The sequence below is a fragment of the Centropristis striata genome, chromosome 20 (genome assembly GCF_030273125.1).
Source record: "Centropristis striata isolate RG_2023a ecotype Rhode Island chromosome 20, C.striata_1.0, whole genome shotgun sequence".
NCBI classification, from domain to species: Eukaryota; Metazoa; Chordata; class Actinopteri; order Perciformes; family Serranidae; genus Centropristis; species Centropristis striata.
In genome coordinates this window covers 33,688,912-33,711,768 of record NC_081536.1, presented here as the reverse complement: position 1 = coordinate 33,711,768, position 22,857 = coordinate 33,688,912, and the positions used below count along the sequence as shown (strand labels likewise).

General features: G+C 35.3%; 1 protein-coding gene across 4 annotated transcripts in view; it reads left to right on the top strand.

The window, feature by feature from the left end:
- The window catches only part of LOC131993918 (spectrin beta chain, non-erythrocytic 1-like), a 141,035-nt gene that overhangs the window by 95,478 nt on the left and 22,700 nt on the right, over nt 1–22,857 (top strand). For all 4 annotated transcript variants that reach the window (XM_059359994.1, XM_059359993.1, XM_059359995.1 and 1 more), the window contains 18 exons: nt 467–562; nt 733–939; nt 1,867–2,020; nt 2,924–3,075; nt 3,167–3,385; nt 3,676–3,756; nt 3,880–4,086; nt 5,016–5,227; nt 7,898–8,035; nt 8,733–8,853; nt 10,178–10,393; nt 10,592–11,011; nt 13,837–14,039; nt 14,811–14,901; nt 15,966–16,112; nt 16,486–16,749; nt 21,169–21,393; nt 22,503–22,592. In XM_059359994.1, the coding sequence (XP_059215977.1) occupies nt 467–562; nt 733–939; nt 1,867–2,020; nt 2,924–3,075; nt 3,167–3,385; nt 3,676–3,756; nt 3,880–4,086; nt 5,016–5,227; nt 7,898–8,035; nt 8,733–8,853; nt 10,178–10,393; nt 10,592–11,011; nt 13,837–14,039; nt 14,811–14,901; nt 15,966–16,112; nt 16,486–16,749; nt 21,169–21,393; nt 22,503–22,592 (3,243 nt within the window). The remainder of the gene's footprint in view (nt 1–466; nt 563–732; nt 940–1,866; nt 2,021–2,923; nt 3,076–3,166; nt 3,386–3,675; nt 3,757–3,879; nt 4,087–5,015; nt 5,228–7,897; nt 8,036–8,732; nt 8,854–10,177; nt 10,394–10,591; nt 11,012–13,836; nt 14,040–14,810; nt 14,902–15,965; nt 16,113–16,485; nt 16,750–21,168; nt 21,394–22,502; nt 22,593–22,857) is intronic.

Sequence of the window (22,857 nt, the reverse complement as noted above, 5' to 3'; positions counted from 1 at the left end):
CCTTGTCTCCTCTCCTTGTCTCCTCTCCTCGTCTCCTCTCCTCTCATTGTCTCCTCTCCTCGTCTCCTCTCATTGTCTCCTCTCCTCCTCTCCTCTCCTTCTTTCCTCTCCTTGTCTCCTCTCCTTGTCTCCTCTCCTCCTCTCCTCTCCTTGCCTCCTCTCATTGCCTCTTCTCCTCGTCTCCTCTCCTTGTCTCCTCTCCTCGTCTCCTCTCCTTGTCTCCTCTCCTCATCTCCTCTCCTTGTCTCCTCTCCTCGTCTCCTCTCCTTGTCTCCTCTCCTCATCTCCTCTCTCCTTGTTTCCTCTACTCTCCTCGTCTCCTCTCTCCTTGTTTCCTCTACTCTCCTCGTCTCCTCTCTCCTTGTTTCCTCTACTCTCCTCGTCTCATCTCCTCCTCTCCTCTCCTTGTCTCCTCTCCTCGTCTCCTCTCCTCGTCTCCTCTCCTCGTCTCCTCTCCTCTCTCCAGGATAACTTTGGATTTGATCTCCAGGCTGTTGAAGCTGCTACAAAGAAACATGAAGCGATAGAAACGGACATCGCAGCGTACGAGGAGCGAGTTCAGGTCTCAACTCAAACTTTTCATCAGATCAAGTCAACTTTTGTCCTTTCAGGACCTTTGATTTACATTTTAAAGTCTTTTTCGGGTCACTTGAGCATGAAAAAGTAGACTTTTCTGTAAGAAAACTGGTCTTGTGTGGCGCAGTCAGTGAACTCACCGTGTCCTCTCTGCAGGCCGTGCTGTCGGTGGCGAGGGAGCTGGAGGCCGAGAGTTACCACGACATCAAACGCATCACGGCCAGGAAGGACAACGTGATCCGGCTGTGGGAATACCTGCTGGAGCTGCTGAAGGCCCGCCGGCAGCGTCTGGAGATGAACCTGGGCCTGCAGAGGGTCTTCCAGGAGATGCTCTACATCATGGACTGGATGGACGAGATGAAGGTTTTTAACCCTTCATTCATTACATCATCACATATTCATTACATCATCACATATTCATTACATCATCACATGTTCACTGATTCTTTCATGCAGAGTTTTTGTGCAGCTGATAAACATAAGATGCACAGATGGATTAAAGAAGTTTGGATGGAGATTGAAGCTTTTTGTACCATTTAATAGAGCAAAGAAAGTGTTTAGTTTTGGTACTGAAACTAAAGAATACAACTGAATATTAAAACATTTCAAACAATACGAGAACAGAAAAAGTCCTGAACCTTTAATCGTCTGAACACCTGCAAGTTTGTGTGTTTTCTTTAAAAAATCACCAAAAAGTCCAGCGTTAATCATAGAATGAAACTCTAAAAACAGGCATTATCGTAAGAGTTTGAACTTTCCGACGGTCTTTGAATGGATCATCAGTTATAAAAAGTGTCCGTTACTTGTGTTAAATGTTGATATTTGTGTCAGAATCTCTTTATTCTCCATGTGTCATTTAAAATAAAGCTTTTGCACAAACCAGATCCTGTTAAAAACATTAAATTCTGCTCCTCAGACACACTGTCATTTTTTGGCAATTTTGCGTATTTTTTGGTAATTTCTTTTACATCTTTTTTTGGTCATTTATGTAATTTTTTTTGGTCATTTTGCAGTTTTGTGTGGGGTTTTTTGGTGATTTTACGTCTTTTTTGGTAATTTTCTTTTTTAAAAATTACATTCAGGACACTTGTTGGCACTTGAAAAAGCGTTGAAAAGTGTTTATATATAAATATCCATTTTATTCACATTTTCAAAAAAATTGAAATTCAGTTTTTTAATAACTGTTATTCTGCACAAAGACTGTTTGAGGTGTTGTGATTGTGCTGATTCCGCAGAGCTGCTGGACTTACAGATTGTATATATTTAATGTATTCCCTGTGTGTGGTCCAGATGCTGCTGCTGTCCCAGGACTACGGTAAACACCTGCTGGGGGTGGAGGACCTGCTGCAGAAACACGCTCTGGTGGAGGCCGACATCGCCATCCAGGCCGACCGCGTCCGCAACGTCAACAGCAACGCTCAGAAGTTCGCCGACGACATGGAGGGTGAGACGGGTCGACCATTGTTTATGTCGACAAGACTGACTACATTGACTTTTATTAACTAATAAAAAGTCATTATAAAACCAAATTAAGTGTTTTATATACTACAGTCTGATATTTTATTTTTAACATTTATGACAAACAATAAGGGTTTTGGTCATAAAGAAGAAATTGTAACAAATGCAAACAAAAGACTGAAGAAAAAACACATTTTCTGGTAAATCATAATGTTAGTATTGTCATATTTGCTAACTGCTCCTTCTTTTCCTCCTCCTCCTCCCTCCTCTCTCTCTCTCCTCCTCTCTCTCTCTCTCTCCTCCTCTCTCTCCTCCTCCTCCTCCTCCTCCTCCTCCACCTCCTCCTCTCTCTCTCTCTCTCCTCCTCTCTCTCCTCTCCCTCCTCCTCCTCCACCTCCTCCTCCTCCTCTCTCTCTATCCTCCTCCTCCTCCTCCTCTCCCTCCTCCTCCTCCACCTCCTCCCTCCCTTCTCCTCCACCTCCTCCTCCCTCTCTACTCCTCCTCCTCCTCCTCCTCCTCTCTCTCTCTCTCCTCCTCTCTCTCCTCCTCCCTCTCTCCTCCTCCTCCTCCTCCTCCTCCTCTCTCTCTCTCTCTCTCTCTCTCCTCCTCTCACTCTCTCTCCTCCTCTCTCTCTCTCTCTTTCTCTCTCTCTCTCCTCCTCTCTCTCCTCTCCCTCCTCCTCCTCCACCTCCTCCTCCTCTCTCTCTATCCTCCTCTCCCTCCTCCTCCTCCACCTCCTCCTCCCTCTCTACTCCTCCTCCTCCTCCTCCTCTCTCTCCTATCCCTCCTCCTCCTCTCCCTCCTCCTCCTCCTCCACCTCCACCTCCTCCTCATCTCTCTCTATCCTCCTCCTCTCTCTCTCCTCCTCCTCCTCCTCCTCCTCCTGCAGGTTATAAACCCTGTGATCCTCAGATCATCAGGGACCGGGTGGCCCACATGGACTTCTGCTACCAGGAGCTGAGTCAGCTGGCGGCGGAGCGGCGAGCTCGGCTTGAGGAGTCCCGCCGCCTCTGGAAGTTCTTCTGGGAGATGGCTGAAGAGGTTATTATTATTATTATTATTATTATTATTATCATTATTATTATATATATATAAATATAGATCAGGTTCCTGACTGTGTGGTGGTCTACAGGAGGGCTGGATCCGGGAGAAGGAGCAGATCTTGTCCTCGGAGGACTGTGGGAAGGACCTGACGGGCGCCGTTCGCCTGCTGAGTCAGCACAAAGCCTTTGAAGACGAGATGAGCGGGCGTGCGGCCCACCTGCAGCAGACCATCAGACAGGGGGACGAGCTGGTCAACAACGGGCACTTTGGAGCCGACAAGATCAAAGAACGCATCCAGGACATCCAGGTCGGTCTGAAGGACTCTGAGCTCTCACAGTTCACTTTAGAAAGGGTTAAAGGGCTTTTAATGAGTCTTAATTAGCCTTTTACTGTCCAGTTTTAATAGATAGAAGATCAGCAAAGCAAGCAAAATAAGAAATTGCAACAAATGCAAACAAAAGACTGGGGAAATTTGAATTTTTTTGTAAATCATAATGTTTTATATCTATTGTATTATTTGTTAACTCCTCCTCTCTCCTCCTCCTCCTCTCTCTCCTCCTCCTCCTGCTCCTCCTCCTGCTCCTCCTCCTCCTGTAGGAGCAGTGGGCAGCTCTGGAGCGTCTCTCTGCGGTGCGTAAAGCTCGTCTCCAGGAGGCCTGTAACCGCCACCAGTTCCAGGTACGAACTCTCTCCTCCAGCTGACTGTTAATATGTTATATATGTATCATCATATTAAACTGTGTGTGTGTGTGTGTGTGTGTGTGTGTGTGTGTGTGTGTGTGTGTGTGTGTGTGTGTTCAGGCGGACGCGGACGACGTGGACACGTGGATGCTGGACGTGCTGCGCATCGTGTCCAGCGTGGACGTGGGACACGACGAGTTCTCGGCTCAGGCTCTGGTGAAGAAACACAAAGACGTGGCGGAGGAGATCAGCAGCTACAGACCAGTGATAGAAGCTCTCCACGAACAGAGACACACACTGGCTGCAGAGGAGGCGCAGTCAGAGGAGGTACACACACACACACACACACACACACACACACACACACACACACACACACACACACACATACACACACACACCTTCCTCTGTATTTTTGGGATTATTGAGTTTTATTCTGCAACCAATTATTCATTTCACGTTTTATTTTGCATTATCTTTTTTTAATTTAGTTATTTTATTTCATATTTTTATTTCTTTATTAAGTTAGTCAGTCAGTCAGTTATTATTTTTATTTATTAAGTTAGTTCACCAGGTTATCTATTTAATATTTGTATTTATTTAATCAATAATTAATTATTTATTTCATATTCTATTTGTTTATTTATTAATGTAGTTATTAAGTTATTTTTATTAAGTTAATTATTAAGTTAATTTTTTCATTAGTTATTTTTTTCATATTTTTTTATTTCGTTATCAATTTAGTTAGTTTTTTTAATTTTTTATTTATTAAGTTAGTTATTTAGGTATTTATTCAATATTTATATTTATTTATTAAATAATCCATTATTTATTTATTTGTATTTGTTTATTTATCAATTATTTCATATATTTATATAATATATTTATTTATTTATTCATTTAATTAGTTATAAAATATTTTATTTATTTAACTTTGTCATATTTCAGTTGGTCGAAAATTATCACCAGTGCCATAATTGGTTAATAAAACAAAGTGAAGTGTTTAATATTCTAAAATCGGATTAATTTGCAATAATTCTAATTTGCCAGTTTTCTTGTAATATTTATGGGTAAAAAGTAAGCATTGCTCTGCAGCTTTATTTGTTTAAATAAATTCAACAAGATCAGTTGTGATAAAATAAAAACTGCTGCAGCTGTTCTCAGATCTTGAATGTTGACTTTTGTTGTGAAGTCCTGTTCCTGTTCCTGTCTCTCTGATAACTTTGTTTGTTGTTGTTGTTGTTGTTGTGGTGCAGGTGCAGAGCCGCCTGGCGGGCATCGAGGAGCGCTACAAGGAGGTGGTGGAGCTGACGCGTCTCAGGAAGCAGGCGCTGCAGGACGCGCTGGCGCTCTACAGGATGCTGAGCGAAGCCAACGCCTGCGAAGTCTGGATCGACGACAAGCAGCAGTGGCTCCACAGCATGAGCATCCCCGACAAGCTGGAGGACCTGGAGGTGGTGCAACACAGGTAGGCTATCATTATTATTATTATAAAAAAATATATTAAATATATAAGACAAGCTGGAGGACCTGGAGGTGGTACAACACAGGTAGCCTATCATTATTATTATTATTATAATAAATATATTAAATATATAAGAGAAGCTGGAGGACCTGGAGGTGGTGCAACACAGGTAGCCTATCATTATTATTATTATAATAAATATATTAAATATATAAGAGAAGCTGGAGGACCTGGAGGTGGTGCAACACAGGTAGCCTATCATTATTATTATAAAAAATATATTAAATATATAAGACAAGCTGGAGGACCTGGAGGTGGTGCAACACAGGTAGCCTATCATTATTATTATTATTATAATCAAGATATTAAATATATAAGACAAGCTGGAGGACCTGGAGGTGGTGCAACACAGGTAGATTATCATTATTATTATTTTAATCAAGATATTAAATATATAAGACAAGCTGGAGGACCTGGAGGTGGTGCAACACAGGTAGGTCATAATTATTATAATAATAAATATATTAAATATCAGAGACAAGCTAGAGGACCTGGAGGTGGTGCAACACAGGTCAGTTAATATTATTATTATTATTATTGTTATTAAAAATATATTAAATATCAGAGACAAGCTGGAGGACCTGGAGGTGGTCCAGCACCTATTAGTCTATTATTAATTATTATTATTATAAAATATTAAATATAAAAGAGAAACTGGAGGTGGTGAAAAAGTTAAAAATGTACAGGAAAAAAATGTACAAATTTATGGGGGAAAAAAATCCAAATTTTCAAGAAAAAAATTAAAAATGTTTGAGAATTTTTTTTTTTTTTTTACAAATTCACGAGAAAAATGTTGCATACGCCGTTCAGTTAGCATTAGCTGACAATTAAAGTTGTTTTAATCACAAAAGGCTAAACTGTGCCAACGGTTTACTTCGAATTACTTCCTGTCGCTACACACATGCTGCTTTCAAAATAAGAGCAGTGTGTTAACAGAATCCATCACAGAATTTACAAGAAGACTGTCAAAATAAGATGCCTTAAATAAAACATACAAGAACCTTTATTCTCTTTACAATAATTCATTAAAATATGCAATAATAAGATCAGTGTATATGATGGAATAGTGGCATTAGAATCTGTGAGAGGCACCAAATTTGGGCTATTTATGGAAAAAAAAAAAAAAAAATCCCCCAGACGTGAGCCGTTTGATCTCATTTAGCTCTCAAAGTGCACAAGATCGATGCATTTTACTTAAAAATATACAAATTTACAAAATACAAAGAGATATTCAGTTACAAAGACTGTGGGAACCAGAGTGTGTGTGTGTGTGTGTGTGTGTGTGTGTGTGTGTGTGTGTGTGTGTGTGTGTGTGTGTGTGTGTGTGTGTGTGTGTGTGGTTGGTTTACAGCCACTTGTCTCCATATTATTCGACCACAAAGCATCACATGGATCATTTCCCAGACGCTGCTGACTCTGTGTGTGTGAAGAGACACACACACACACACACACACACACATACACACACTCAGTGTGTGTCCAGCTGGGAACACTTTAACTCACACTGTGTTTTTCTCTTAAAAGCGTCATTAAACCTGCTGAATTTATCCAACAAAGTCCATCAAGTGTTGGAAAAGTATCGTATATTAAAATATATTTCATAACCAGCAGAACAATAAGGTGTTAATGTTTAATTTGACTGTAGTTGAAAGGTTTATTATGCTGCAATAAATCCATCACTTTGAGTTAAAACAAGCTGACGCTGAGTGGGACTGTGAGTGAGATTTAAAGTGAGATAAACTGGAATCAAACAGACGATTTAATGTGAAATAAACAAGTAAATAAAGTGATTATCAGGAGAATAAACTGCAGTTAAAAGCTCCGAAAATACTTCAAACTCCACACACACACACACACACACACCCCGACAGGACAAAAATATCCAACTGAAACTAAATACAAATAAAAATTAAGAATAAAAACAGCAATAAAAAATCCCTTTAGCATTTAGTACACAGGAAATCATCCCTAATTTAACAATTATTAATTAAAAAAATATTTTTTTATTAATTAATTAATTTTTTTTTACTAATTATTTAATTATGTTTTATATGTTTTCAATGGGATTGTTTAAACATTAAACAAACCCTAACCCTAACCCTAAATTCTGAAAATTATGTTATTATGTAAGTATATGGTGGTTATGTTCAGGACTTATTATTAATTATATATTTTAACTAATTTACTAATTATTGAATGCATTTTTAAATATTATTTTATATTTTTAGTATTTTTTTATATCTATTTTTTGGTTAATTTTTATTTTAATAAAGAACAGTGGCAATGTGTAAAACTTTAATAATTTACATTATTTCATTTTTTATTATTTTTTTATTATTATTATTATTATTTTTTTAAATTATTATTAAAAAAACAACAACAGTGGCCTTTAAGAGTTAAAGATTCAGATTTTTTTCTTTCATAAAGTATAACAGTGGCATTATGTAAATATATGTATGTATATATATTTTAAAGTTTTTTGCACTTTCAACTTCTTCAACCATTAAAAAGTCTAATATTTTCTGGTATAAATGTTTTCTTAAATAATAATAATAATAATAATAATAATAATAATAATAATAATAATAAAAATAATGTGTTTTCTGTCTGCAGGTTTGAGAGTCTGGAGCCGGAGATGAACAGTCAGGCGTCCCGCGTTGCCGTGGTGAACCAGGTCGCCCGGCAACTGCTGCACAGCGGACATCCCAGTGAGAAGGAGATCAAGAGCCAGCAGGACAAACTCAACACCAGGTCAGAGACTGGGATTAACCTGATCAGACTGGGATTAACCTGATCAGACTGGGATTAACCCGATCAGACTGGGATTAACCCGATCAGACAGGGATTAACCTGATCAGACTGGCATTAACCTGATCAGACTGGGATTAACCTGATCAGACTGGGATTAAACTGATCTAACTGGGATTAAACTGATTTTACTGGGATTAAACTGATCTAACTGGGATTAAATTGATCTAACTGGGATTTAATTGATCTAACTGGGATTAAACTGATCTAACTGGGATTAAATTGATCTAACTGGGATTAACCTGATATAACTGGGATTAAACTGATCTAACTGGGTTTAAACAGGGAAAACTGGGATCAGCAGCTTGTTAACCGTCATTATATTGCTCAGTAAAGTGGAATTAAAGAGGCTGAACTCTTGATTTAATGTGAGAAACTAGTGAGAAGGTAAATAATTATGATATAAATATGTAAATTAGTGCTGATATTACATTAAACTGACAGTTTATCTGTGATAAAACATTATCAGGCAGAAAAACTGAGGAAAGTGAGATTTAAAGTGAGATAAACTGCAATTAATCAGACAATTGAATGTGTTTTAACTGTTAACTGTGATTAGCAGAAATAACCAGTCTGAGTTTATGGTTTATCTGGTTTATCTGGTTTCTGACTGGTTCTCTGGTTCTCTGTCGTCCCCCAGGTGGAGTCAGTTCAGAGACCTGGTGGACCAGAAGAAGGAGAGTCTGAGTTCGGCTCTGGGGGTCCAGAACTACCACCTGGAGTGCAACGAGACCAAGTCCTGGATCAAAGAGAAGACCAAGGTACTGCAGAGGGGAGCAGCTAGGGCTGGGCGATATGGCAAAAAAAGAAATGATCACAATATTTTTTTTCATTTCATCCGATCTTGAATATTATCACAATTTTTTATACAGTTTTTTAACCTGCCAGTTTTAAACCATCTGTACTGGAAGCTAAAAAAACTAGAGATTCGTTCCGCTAGTAGTAGCTGAACTGCTAATGCTACGTGCTGTTCAGACTCTGCTATCATTTTCATGCGTTCTGTATAATCACTTGGTAGAACTTCTTCAAATGATTAGACAGATTATTTGTTGTTAGAAAGCCAACACTGTTAATGTTTTGTTAAGTTGTTTATTGAACTAAGTTCCATTCAGTAATAACTTGTTTCTCTGTTAGTTTTCTTATGTCCCACGCTCTTGAACGCTCCATAGCTGTTCCGACTGAATGCACCACACCTGTGTGTGAAGTGCCGTGCTGTGAATGTTAGTTTTCTCTCGGTACAGAAGTGGAGCAGGAAAAGGTCGACTCTGATTGGCTGTTGTCACGCACATTCCTGATATGTTTGATCGAGTTAATATGCTAATTAAAATAATATGCTATGTTAATTTATCTCGATCACTAATCGCCCAGGCCTATGAACAAATCTTTGAAGCAGCACAGCCGAGGATTTATACTGTGAGCTGAAGTTTAGAACTGTAGGTGTTCTAAAAACAGCAGGATTGCATTTCTTTCATTATTGGGAATTTTTGTGGAGTTTTTGGGTTATTTTTTACGTATATTTTGGGTCATTTAGTGTCTTTTTTTGGTCATTTGTGTCATTTTTGGGGTAATTTGTGTCTCTTTGTAGTTTTGTGCCTTTTTTTGGTGATTTTACGTCTTTTTTTATGGTAATTTTTATTTTTTTACATCATTGAGTACACTTGTGGTTACTTACAACAGTGTTGATATATAAATTCAATTGTATTCACATCTTCAAAAAAAGATAAACTCAATTTTTTTCTGGTTTCGGTCATTCTAACTGTGTTTTTCTGCACAAAGACTGTTGATTTTATAGAGATTTATAGAGATTTCATATAGACTTATAGATATTTTATATAGATTTAAAGAGATTTTATATAGATTTTTTTTACAAATTTTATATAGATTTAAAGAGATTTAATATAGATTTATGGAAATTGTATATAGATTTTATAGAGATTTTATATAGATTTATAGATATTTTATATAGATTTAAAGAGATTTTATAGAGATTTATAGAGATTTAATATAGATTTATAGATATTTAATATATATTTAATATATATTTAATATAGATGTGTAAATGCTGCTGTGGCTGTGTGTGTGCAGGTGATCGAGTCGACCCAGGAGCTGGGTAACGACCTGGCGGGCGTCATGGCGCTGCAGAGGAAGCTGACGGGGATGGAGCGAGACCTCGCCGCCATCGAGGACAAACTGGGCGACCTGGGGAAGGAGGCGGAGCGGCTGGGCTCCGAACACCCCGACCAGTCTGACGCCATCAGGGGACGTCTGGCCCAGATCACCACCGTCTGGGACGAGATGAAGGTAGAGAGTCTGATCTTTGACCTGAAGGAACCTGAAGGAACCTGAAGGAACCTTCTCATAGTGACTGACATATTTAATGGAACCAGGCTGGGATTTAAAACAGCTTCATCCAGAGTTTGGTTCATTTTTCTTGTTTCTTGTTTCTTGTTGTTGTTTCCTGTTTACCCTCTGACCCCCCTGCCTGTGTCTCCTCCTCAGGACACCATGAAGAACCGGGAGGAGTCCCTGGGCGAGGCCAGTAAGCTGCAGCAGTTCCTTCGGGACCTGGACGACTTCCAGTCGTGGCTGTCGAGGACGCAGACGGCGATCGCCTCGGAGGACATGCCCAACACGCTGGCCGAGGCCGAGAAGCTGCTGGCCCAGCACGAGAACATCAAGAACGAGATCCACAACTACGAGGAGGACTACCAGAAGATGAGGGACATGGGGGAGATGGTGACGCAGGGCCAGACCGACGCCCAGTACATGTTCCTCCGCCAGCGGCTGCAGGCGCTCGACACCGGCTGGAACGAGCTGCACAAGATGTGGGAGAACCGCCAGAACCTGCTGGCCCAGTCCCACGCATACCAGGTGTTCCTCAGGGACACCAAGCAGGCCGAGGCCTTCCTCAACAACCAGGTGGGTCCAACAGGGGTTAATATATACAGTAACCATAGCAACCACCAGGTGTTCCTCAGGGACACCAAGCAGGCCGAGGCCTTCCTCAACAACCAGGTGGGTCAAAGGTCGATATATACAGTAACTATAGAAAGTGTCTGGTGTTCCTCAGGGAACAGAGCAGGCCTTTTTTTCTTGTAGATTTGCCACTTTAACCATTTATCGGGCGAAGAACCATATTTGGTAACTTCAGTGGTGGGAGGCAATATTTCGAGAAAAAAGTTGCAAATTTACTAGATTAAAGTGGCAAATCTACAAGAAAAAAATTGCAGATTTACGAGAAAAAAGTGGGGGGAAAAGCAACATTTTTTCTCCCAGATTCACCACTTTAAATCTCATAAATCTGCATATTTTTTCTTGTAGATTGGCCACTTTAATCTCGTAATTTTTTTTCTCAAAATATTCCCCCCCTCCCCCGGGTCCGTATGTTTTTTACACATTCTGGCTGTATGTAATATCCTCCAATATTCTCTAGGGTTGAAATGTGGAATTTGCAAGTATTTCAATGAGTGTCCTGTTAAGGGTTAATATATACAGTAACTATAGAAACTATCAGGTGTTCCTCAGGGAGAGGACCACTAGGAGTTAATATAACTATAGAATCTATCAGGAGGTCTGAGCTGGTTATCAAACACGACAGAGTTCATTTACACCTCGACAGGATCTACAAAGCAAACCATCAGTGTTTTTTGTCATTTTACGTCTTTTTGTCCTTTTTTGTCTCTTTTTTGGGGGGTTTTGTGTCTGTTTTTCTTATTTTGCGTCTTTTTTTGGTCATTTTACATCTATTTATTGACACTTGTGTTTCTATATATATTTACGTTTTATTTTAATTTTACTGAAGTCAAGCCACCAGTTTAATCCAGCTTCTTCTAGCTGCTGAACACACTGAACCTCTCTGTGGTTTGATGAAACTAATGGAGGCAGACAGAGAAAAGTTTTATATCCTGAAGTTTAGAGAATCAGAGAACAAAGACGTCTTTAGTCTTTAAAACCATTTAAAACAGACTTCCTGCTGCTGCACACACACACACACACACACACACACACACACTCACACACACACACACACACACACACACACACTCTCTGTGATCAGCAGATCAACCTCTGACCCGTCCTGACCCCGACCAGGACGAGCGGTTAATAAAAGGACAAAAGTGAATTTATCAGATGAATCAACACTCTGAGGATAATTTTCTCTTTTTTCTTTCTGTTCACTGAAATCTTTGTGGTTTGAACTTTAGATCAGAGAAACAGAACTTCCTGTCCTTGGTCCTCCTGCAGCGTCTCTCTGTCAGCTGCTGCCCCCTGCTGGTGGGACGCTGTCACTGCAGCTACATATTTACACTTTTAATAATAACTTTAAAATCTTCATTTTTAGACTTATTTTATATATATAAAATATTACAACAAACTAAAGGTTTTCAGAACCCAAACACAAAATAATATAAAAAAATAAATACACCAATTAAATACATAATAAGCATTCATAACAATTAAATTAAAAAATATATATTTTTTATTTTATTTTATAAATTTTAATCATCTCTAGAAATCAGTACGCTCAAATATTTATAGATATATAAAATTATCCTTTACCCTATGAATATTTTATATATTCTTTTTGTTTTATTTTTATTTGTTTTTTATAAAAAAATATTTTGAAAAAACAATATTATTTGGATAATTTAAAATTATTATTGTTCCACAATCTGTTTCGTTAAAACGCTTGTTTTCTCTTATTTATTCATTTATTTATTTATTTATTAATAAACCCATCTTTTTTTAATTCAAGTACATTTAAAACTTCAAATACACGTTTTAAAATGGACAATATTTTCAGAGTGAAAAAATTAGATATTTACCAAAATAATCAATAATTTAGATTTTTGTCACCATTTTTAATGAACCGCCAAACTGAACATCAGTATTACACTTCATATTTTATTTTATTTTGTCTATATATTATATATTGTATTTTCTGTCTTGCATTCTCAATTTTTTATTATCAGAAAAATTATATAAAAATGTTTAAAATGTATATTTTTTAATTATATATATACTTTAATCGTTGTGCACTAATTAAATAAATGATATCAACGTGTGTTTATTGTTTCCAGGAGTTATTAATAACTAAATAAATGATATTAACGTGTGTTTATTGTTTCCAGGAGTTAATAATAATTAAATAAATTATATTAATGTGTGTTTATTGTTTCCAGGAGTTATTAATAAATAAATAAATGATATTAACGTGTGTTTATTGTTTCCAGGAGTTATTAATAATTAAATAAATTATATTAACGTGTGTTTATTGTTTCCAGGAGTTATTAATAATTAAATAAATGATATTAATGTGTGTTTATTGTTTCCAGGAGTTAATAATAATTAAATAAATGATATTAAGGTGTGTTTATTGTTTCCAGGAGTTATTAATAATTAAATAAATGATATTAAGGTGTGTTTTATGTTTCCAGGAGTTATTAATAAATAAATAAATGATATTAAGGTGTGTTTATTGTTTCCAGGAGTTATTAATAATTAAATAAATTATATTAACGTGTGTTTATTGTTTCCAGGAGTTATTAATAATTAAATAAATGATATTAATGTGTGTTTATTGTTTCCAGGAGTTATTAATAATTAAATAAATGATATTAAGGTGTGTTTATTGTTTCCAGGAGTTATTAATAATTAAATAAATGATATTAACGTGTGTTTATTGTTTCCAGGAGTTATTAATAAATAAATAAATGATATTAAGGTGTGTTTATTGTTTCCAGGAGTACGTTCTGGCCCACACGGAGCTGCCTGCGACCCTGGAAAGCGCCGAGGCGTCCATCAAGAAGCAGGAGGACTTCATGACCACGCTGGACGCCAACGAGGAGAAGATCAGCGGCGTGGTGGAGACCGGCCGCCGCCTGGTAACCGACGGCAACGTCAACGCCGAGCGCATCCAGGAGAAGGTCGACTCCATCGACCAGAGGTACCAAACACAAAGATCAGTTATCTGTTTCTCATAGTGCAATAATGTGAGTACAAACAAATCAATCTAATTTAATTTAAGTTTTTACATACATTTTTTGTCTTTAACTGCAATATAAAACATCTAAAAGTCCTAAATACAGACCAAGAATAAAAAAAAAAACAAATAAATAAGTTGATGAGTTCTAATCAATTCTAATAAATTGATTTAATAATAAATTAATAAAGCCAAAAAGCTGGAAAATAAAGAAAATCAAGCATGAAATGTTTTTACACACATTTTTTAAAAAACATTTATTAATTAAAGTAGTTTTTTCCTCGTTAACTGCAATATATGCAGCTCGTCTTCTTAAAAAATTATACAGACAGAAAAACTAATAAAGAAGTAAATTAGCAACAATATATTAATTAATAATAAATTAATGAAGCTCAAAAGCGAGAAAATAAAAAAAAAACAAGCAGGATTTTTTAAAATATTTTTTTTCTTGTTGAATTCTTTAAAGTTTTTTTCTCTTTAGCTGCAATATATGCAACTTGTATTCTAAAAAATAAATATACAGACTTAAAAAAAACTATTAAATTATAATAAATTAATTTAATAATTAAATAATAAAGCTAAAAAGCTGTAAAATAAATAAAAACGATCAGATGAGCTGCAGCAGATTAACTGTGTTCACTCAAGACAAACAGAGGAAGAGAAAATAAAACAAGATAAAATGCATGAAAATGTTTATGATTATTGATTTTTGTTGTTGTTGTTGTTGTTGTTTAGACACAAGAAGAACCGCTCGTCTGCCAGCGAGCTGCTGACTCGACTCAAAGACAACAGAGACCTGCAGAAGTTCCTCCAGGACTGTCAGGAGGTAAAATATATTATTATTATTATTATTATTATTATTAATAATATTAATGTTATTATTATTATTATTATTATTATATAAAGAGGAGCTGCAGAGGTTCCTGTAGGACTGTCAGGAGGTAAAATACATTATTATTATTATTATTATTATTATTATTAATATTATTATTATTATTATATAAAGAGGAGCTGCAGAAGTTCCTCCAGGACTGTCAGGAGGTAAAATACATTATTATTATTATTATTATTATTATTATTATTATTATTATTATATAAAGAGGAGCTGCAGAGGTTCCTGTAGGACTGTCAGGAGGTGAAATACATTATTATTATTATTATTATTAATATTATTATTATTATTATTATTGTTATTATTATTATTATTATTATATAAAGAGGAGCTGCAGAGGTTCCTGTAGGGCTGTCAGGAGGTAAAATACATTATTATTATTAATATTATTATTATTATTATTAATATTATATATATATTATAAACCACCTTTATAACATCTAGATCATAGTAGATCAGATCAGACTTTATTTATCTGCAGTGAGGAAATTTAGTGTGACAGCAGCTCAACGTACACACACACACACACACACACACACACACACATATATATATACATCTTATATTTATATTTATATGATCTTATATAGATAGAAGAACATAAAACAATAAGTCATATACATACATTCTTTACACATTATATACATACATTTCTGCTATGTGGCATTTATTATTAATGAATATTATTGTATTGTTTGTTTTCCTGATTACATTTTACAGATGTTGCACATTGGAAAAACTATATTTCAGCATGTTAAACAGGTTCAATAAGTTGTTGCATGTAGTATGAAGATCAATGGATAAATAGATTTAAATATATGCAGACATAAATATATATATATATATCTGTCTCCAGCTGTCCCTGTGGATTATTTTGTATTATATATATTATATATATAGAAGACATTAATGTCTTTTGTCCCAGCTGTCCCTGTGGATCTGTTTATGTTATATATATTATATATATTCTATATTGTATATATTGTCTTGTGTCCCAGCTGTCCCTGTGGATCAACGAGAAGATGCTGACAGCTCAGGACTTGTCCTACGACGAGGCCAGGAACCTGCACAGCAAGTGGCTGAAGCACCAGGCCTTCATGGCCGAGCTGCAGTCCAACAAGGAGTGGCTGGACAAGATCGACAAGGTGGGACAGCCAGCCCTTCACAATAAAAGACCCACAGAGTCACTATAGCGGCACAATCTAGGAGAATAAAAGCCTGAGAGGAAACCAGGAGAACAAGAATCTGTTGCAAAGTCATTTAACTAATAAAAAGTTTGTGACTCTGACTCACTAAATTTGCCTTTAAAATCCCTCTAACATACGACAGAACACTGAAATGACAGTAGATAGTTAGTGTGTTTAGTCTTTATTTACAGCCTATTTTTTCATAAATAAAATAAATCTAGAAATATCTGAATCCCTTTAAAAATGAAAAACCAGATTTTCTGCTGCAGACCTTTATTTAGTCTGTGGTATAACTGACCCGTGTCTCGTGTCCCGTGTCTCGTGTCCTCAGGACGGCCAGGCTCTGATGCTGGAGAAGCCGGAGACGGTCGCCATGGTGACGGAGAAGCTGGCGTCCCTGAAGACGATGTGGGCGGAGCTAGAGTCGACCACGCAGACCAAGGCCAAGTGTCTGTTCGACGCCAACAAGGCGGAGCTCTTCACTCAGAGCTGCGCCGACCTGGACAAGTGGCTCGGAGGACTCGAGGCCCAGATCCAGTCAGACGACTACGGCAAAGACCTGACCTCCGTCAACATCCTGCTCAAGAAACAACAGGTGAGACCCCAACACCTGAACACCTGAACCCCTGAACACCTGACCCCATTTAACCCATTTAAGGCGGGAAAGCATTTCCACCTATTTTCAGTCTCTTGGCCAATGAAATGCATCAGAATACATGTGGGAGTGCCGCAATGCATCATGGGACTTTTCCAGAACTTTGAAATCATCACCAAAAAAAGACACAAAATGACCAAAAAAAGACACAAAAAGACACAAAATGACCAAAAAAAGACACAAAAGACACAAAATGACTAAAAAAAGACACAAAATGACTGAAAAAAGACACAAAAAGACACAAAATGACCAAAAAAAGACACAAAAGACACAAAATGACTAAAAAAAGACACAAAATGACTGAAAAAAGACACAAAATGACTGAAAAAAGACACAAAATGACCAAAAAAAGACACAAAAAGACACAAAATGACCAAAAAAAGACACAAAATGACTAAAAAAAGACACAAAAGACACAAAATGACTAAAAAAAGACACAAAATGACTGAAAAAAGACACAAAATGATCAAAAAGACACAAAATTACAAAAAAAAGAACCCACAAAAGACACAAAATGACTACAAAAGACACAAAATGACCAAAAGAAAAATACACAAAAAACACAAAATGACTAAAAAAGACACAAAATGACACAAAATAAGAATCCATGTGGGAGTGTCCCAATGCATCATGGGACTTTTCCAGAACTTATAAATCATGGTGAAGACGACTATAGCGGAGGAGCTCAGATATAACAGCTATAAGCTCTCTTTTGAACTTTTCACTTTTTGAATTTCATTTCTATCTGCTACAGAGGCTGAAAAATCTATTATTTAGTAGAAGAGTTGACACTTCTGTTGAATTTACAGAAAAACTTCAGGTTTTACGTTAAAGAAAAGACACAAAATTGCTAAAATAACTTCAGGTTTTAGGGTGTTAATTTAAAATGTCCCAGAGGTTTTCCAGGCGTTTTCGGCCTGAATGAGTTAAAAAACAACAGGTGAGCTGCTCCAGGTCCATCAGGGACATTTATTAACCCTCTGAACCCCAAAATATAACATCTATATCAACTAATAAGTCCTGTAGCTCGTTTAATTTTATTTTTTCGGCTCTAAATTTTAGATATCTTTTTAAAAAAATAAAACTAATTATTTCATAATGAGTAAAATCTGAAAAAAAAAAGATTATTTTGAACCCCAACATTTTATAATTTAAGAAAAAGATTTAAATTATCTCCACATAATCGACCATTATTTTTTTCTCATTATTTACCAAAACGAGGGAAAAGTGTTTCAGGAGAAATGTAATCTTGTGTTTTTATGAGCTCCATATTTTAGACATTCTGCACAAAAGCAACAGAAGCTTGTATTTAACATTTAAATAAATTATTTCATAACAAATAAAATCAGCAATAACATTATTTAAAACCCAACAAGTCGTTTCAGCAAGTTTTTTTTTATTCATTTTTGTAACATTTTACTCTCTGTGGCCTTGTTTTATAATATAAAATATAAAAATCTCTATAAAAATCAAGCATTTTGTGCAGAATAATACAGTTATAAAGACATAAATCAATTTAAAGAGTCAAAGACGTTTAATTTCTCTGAAAAATTTGAATAAAATTGAGCTTTTCACACAATTTTAAGCTTCTTTTTAGTTATTTTTTTCTAATAGAAACTTCCATAACCGATGATGCATTCGAAGACCGTAGGAAAGTTCATACTCTGACGAAAATGTCAGTTTTTCCAGTTTATTTCTACAATAAACTGTATTTTTGTTGCTGGTTTAAAGGAAGCAGAGGTTCAGAGGGTCGATGTGAACTTTGTGAGGATCCTGGTTCTCTGGTTCTCTGGTTCTCTGGTTCTCTGTTTGTGTTTTTAGTTTCTAACGTTCTTTAGTCTCACTTTGACTCGACTTCTTTATTCCTGAAACTAACTGAACTTCCTGTAAAGTTTCTCAGTTTGACAGAAAAAAAAAAGTTCTTCCACATGTTGAGTTTAATGTTTGACTTCAGACTGAAAGTTTAAATAATAATCAGGATCAGAAAGATTTTTATTGTCTTTATACTCAAGAACAATCAAAGTTTGGACAAAATAATATATTAAAAAACATGTAGGAAGAAAAAAACAATGTATACAATATAAATACAGCAGGAAAAGGCAAAAAAAAACACTGTAATAAAAAAAATATATATATGTGGACCAAATATAGAAATCTTCTCACACTTTTTTTTAAATCAAATTGAAAGATATATTTGTTTTCATTTTAATTAAATTATAATGTTTTTTTTCTTCATTTTTATTAAATTACATTTTAATTAATTTATTTATTTATAATTAAATTGTTCTGTTTTTCTTGTTTATTTTCTATTTTTATTTGCTCCTCATAAAACAATTTGTAGGTATTTTATTTTTATTTCTATGATTTTACTTATTTATAACTCTTCTCTTACACTTATGTTACGTATTTATTTTTAGGTTTATTTAATTAAATTTTTCATTTTTATTTAATTTGGGGTTTTTCATTATTGCATTGTTATATATATTGAATAATTTTTTATTTTATTCTGATCTCAACAAATTTATTTAATTTTACTCATCTACCGAAAAAAAAAAAGAATTGGCCTTTCAAATATTTTCTTTTATATTGATCAGATGAAACATTTTTAATTATTCCTGACCTTTGACCTTTTTACAGTTTCTCAGTTTGACATTAATCCGTTTTTGTGACAAAAAGCTAAAAAAAAAAAAAAAAAAATCCTGAAGGGAAACTCTTCAGGAACATTTTCACAGACATGAGGGGAGAGTGAAGTCGTCTCAGCAGCTCTTTATGTAATCCACACACACACACACACACACAGACACACACACACACACACACACACACACACTCACACTCACACACACACACACACACACTCTCTCACAGTCGTTATGTAATCTTTCATTTGATGTGTTACGAACCCACTGAGAGTGAGAAGAGCTCAGAGAGAGTGTGTGGTGTGTGTGTGTGTGTGTGTGTGTGTGTGTGTGTGTGTGTGAGTGTGTGTGTGAGTGTGTGTGAGTGTGTGTGTGTGTGTGTGTGTGTGTGTGTGGAGGATCATTAGTGAAGTGTTTGATGTCTCGTACAGAGAGACATCCTCCTCCTCCTCGTCTTCCTCATTTTAACCCAGACTCCACCTCAGTGTGTGTGTGTGTGTGTGTGTGTGTGTGTGTGTGTGTGTGTGTGTGTGTGTGTATTTCATCGTCTGGCTGCTGCAGGACGATCTTCATCTTCTTCATCTTCGTCGTCTTTGATTTGATTTCAGACCTTTTTGAATTATTTTGGATCTTCAGAGTCGAAGCTGAACGTTTTTAATCTTTAACAGCTTTTTCTTTCTTCTTATTTATTTATTTTTTATTTGGAACCAAACAAGTAAATCTTCTGTTTAACTTCAATTAATTTCTATTCATTCATGTTTTATGGATTTAATTGAGGCTGTTCTTGTATTTTTTTCTTCTTTTTTGCTCCTCAGCAAAACATTTTTGTCGACATTTCTTCAATATTTTCATGCATTTTCGTGCTATTTTGACGTCAGTCGTTATTTAAAGTCCACTAACCGTCATCATCTGTTATCAGCTGAGGAGGAGAACAGGGAGGTGTGAGTGAGAGCTCTGGAACCAGCTGGTTCATGGACCTTGAGTAAAGACGACTTTTTACATTTCACACTCGTAGTTTATATCTTTGTTTTTCAGATTTAAAATAAACGTTATTTTATTACATTCAAACCTTTTATTTATTTATTTTTTATTTAAATTTAAAAACTGAATTAATTCCTGTATTTTTTTAGTCCTTATTTCTGTGTTTAATCCAGACTCCAGACTCTCGAATCAGACGTTCTTTGTTTTGGTTTTTATTCTGTTTTTTTCTTTTCTTCTAATTTTTGAAAAAAATTGAAAATGATTTTTCTTTTAATTAATGTAGTTTATTTTTTTATTATTTTAAAATTAATTTCGTGGGGATTATTATTATTTTTTATTAATTTATTATTTAATTAGTTTTACTATTATTATTATTATTATTATTATACATTTTTTTATTATTATTTTTAGTGCTAAAATTTTAATGTTTTAATTTATTTTAATAATTCACCTTTTTGGTAAAAAAAAATTTCAAACTTTTAGTGAGAAAAGCAGAAAATAAGACTTTCCTTTCTTTTGCACTCTCCCAATTTTTGATTTTTTTTTTTGCTTATATGCATTTTTCCTTATTCTCAGACAAACTTTTTAACAGTTTTTTGTCTTTTCCTTAATTTTTTTATTTCACCCTTAAAGTCTTTAATATTTCTGAACCCTCTGATTGTTTGATTGTGTTTTAATAAACTGCTATCAGTGTTTATGTGACTGACTGACTCCTCCTGGTCTCCTCCTGCTGCTGTAGATCCTGGAGAGCCAGGTGGAGGTGCGTCAGAAGGAGGTGGGGGAGCTGCAGGGCCAGTCTCAGGCTCTGAGCCAGGAGGGGAAAGGCTCCGAGGAGGTGGACGGCCAGCGGATCGGCGTGGAGAAGAAGTTCCAGGCGCTTCAGGCGCCGCTGCAGAAGAGACGAGACGCTCTGATGGCGTCCAGAGAAATCCACCAGTTCAACAGAGACGTGGAGGACGAGATCGTGAGTGGAGCGCCGACCTTTGACCCCTCACACACACACACACACACACACACACACACACATCCACCAGCTTCTTCTTTCACTCAGAACTCCATTTACAAATGTATAACTTTTAGAGTTCATCATATTTAACTTTATTAATGTTTTCTCCAAACTTTTTTCTGTTAATTTCCTAAATCATCATGAATGTTTCTGTGTTTCGGCAGAGATTAGATCCAGGGTGCAACTTTTATTTTGAAAGAAATCAGTCAGTTGTGTTACCGTATGACCGTATGAGAAGCAACGCAGCGTTTAAAAAGGAACTTTATTTAAATGGAGTCTGGTGAAGAACTCACAGGATATGAAACACGTCAGGGCTACAGTCAGTTACTGTAAAAAAAAACGATTTTGTTTTGGGAATCATTATTATTATTATTATTTATTTTTTTGTCATTTTTATTATTAATATTATTACCTATTTAAATACTACACTAAAACAGTAGAATACAATAAATAATTAAACAGATGAAAATAAACAAATTTTAAAAAATTACAAATAAGAATTATTTTTTTAAATTATAAAACCTAATTAAAGACTACACTAATAAATAGTTACACAGATTTTTTAAATAGAAAAGTACAGTACAATACAATAATTATACAGATAGTAATACAAATAAATAGAAAAATAGAAAGTAGAAATTATTATTATTATTATTATAAAACCTAATTTATGACTAAGCTAAATTAGTAAAATACAATAAATAATTAGGCATATTAAAAAATATATATATTTAAAATCATAAAATAATAATTAATATTATCATTATTATTCTAAAACCTAATTAAAGCTACACTAAAACAGTAAAAGACAATAAATAAATAAATATGCCTATTAATAATAATGATAATAAAAATTATATAATATAATAATAACCATGTGATAATAAAATAATAATTAATATTATTACAAAAACTTAATTAAAGACTACACTAAAACAGTAAACTACAGTAAATAATCAGACGGATATACAAATAACTAAAGTTCTATTAAAGCCAGACTAAAACAGTAATAGACAATAAATAAATAAATAAATAAATAAATAAACCGGTATTGTTTCTCTCTGCAGCTGTGGGTGGAGGAGCGTATGGCTCTGGCCACGTCCACCGACCACGGACACAACCTGCAGACGGTGCAGCTGCTCATCAAGAAGAACCAGGTACACACACACACACACACACACACACACACACACACACACACACACACATTCTTGTACTTCTATCTTTGTGAGGACCCTCATTGTAACAGTGAATTCCCTAGCAAGGTTATAATAGTTTTGGATTTTTCATCAGTTTTAGTTTTAATTTTGTTGTGAATTTTTGTTTTCAAATCCAGTTAGTTTTAATGAGTTTTTAGAGTGAGTTTGCTAGTTTTAGTTTAGTATTTATTTTTTAAATGCTTTAATTTTAGTTCATTTTTTA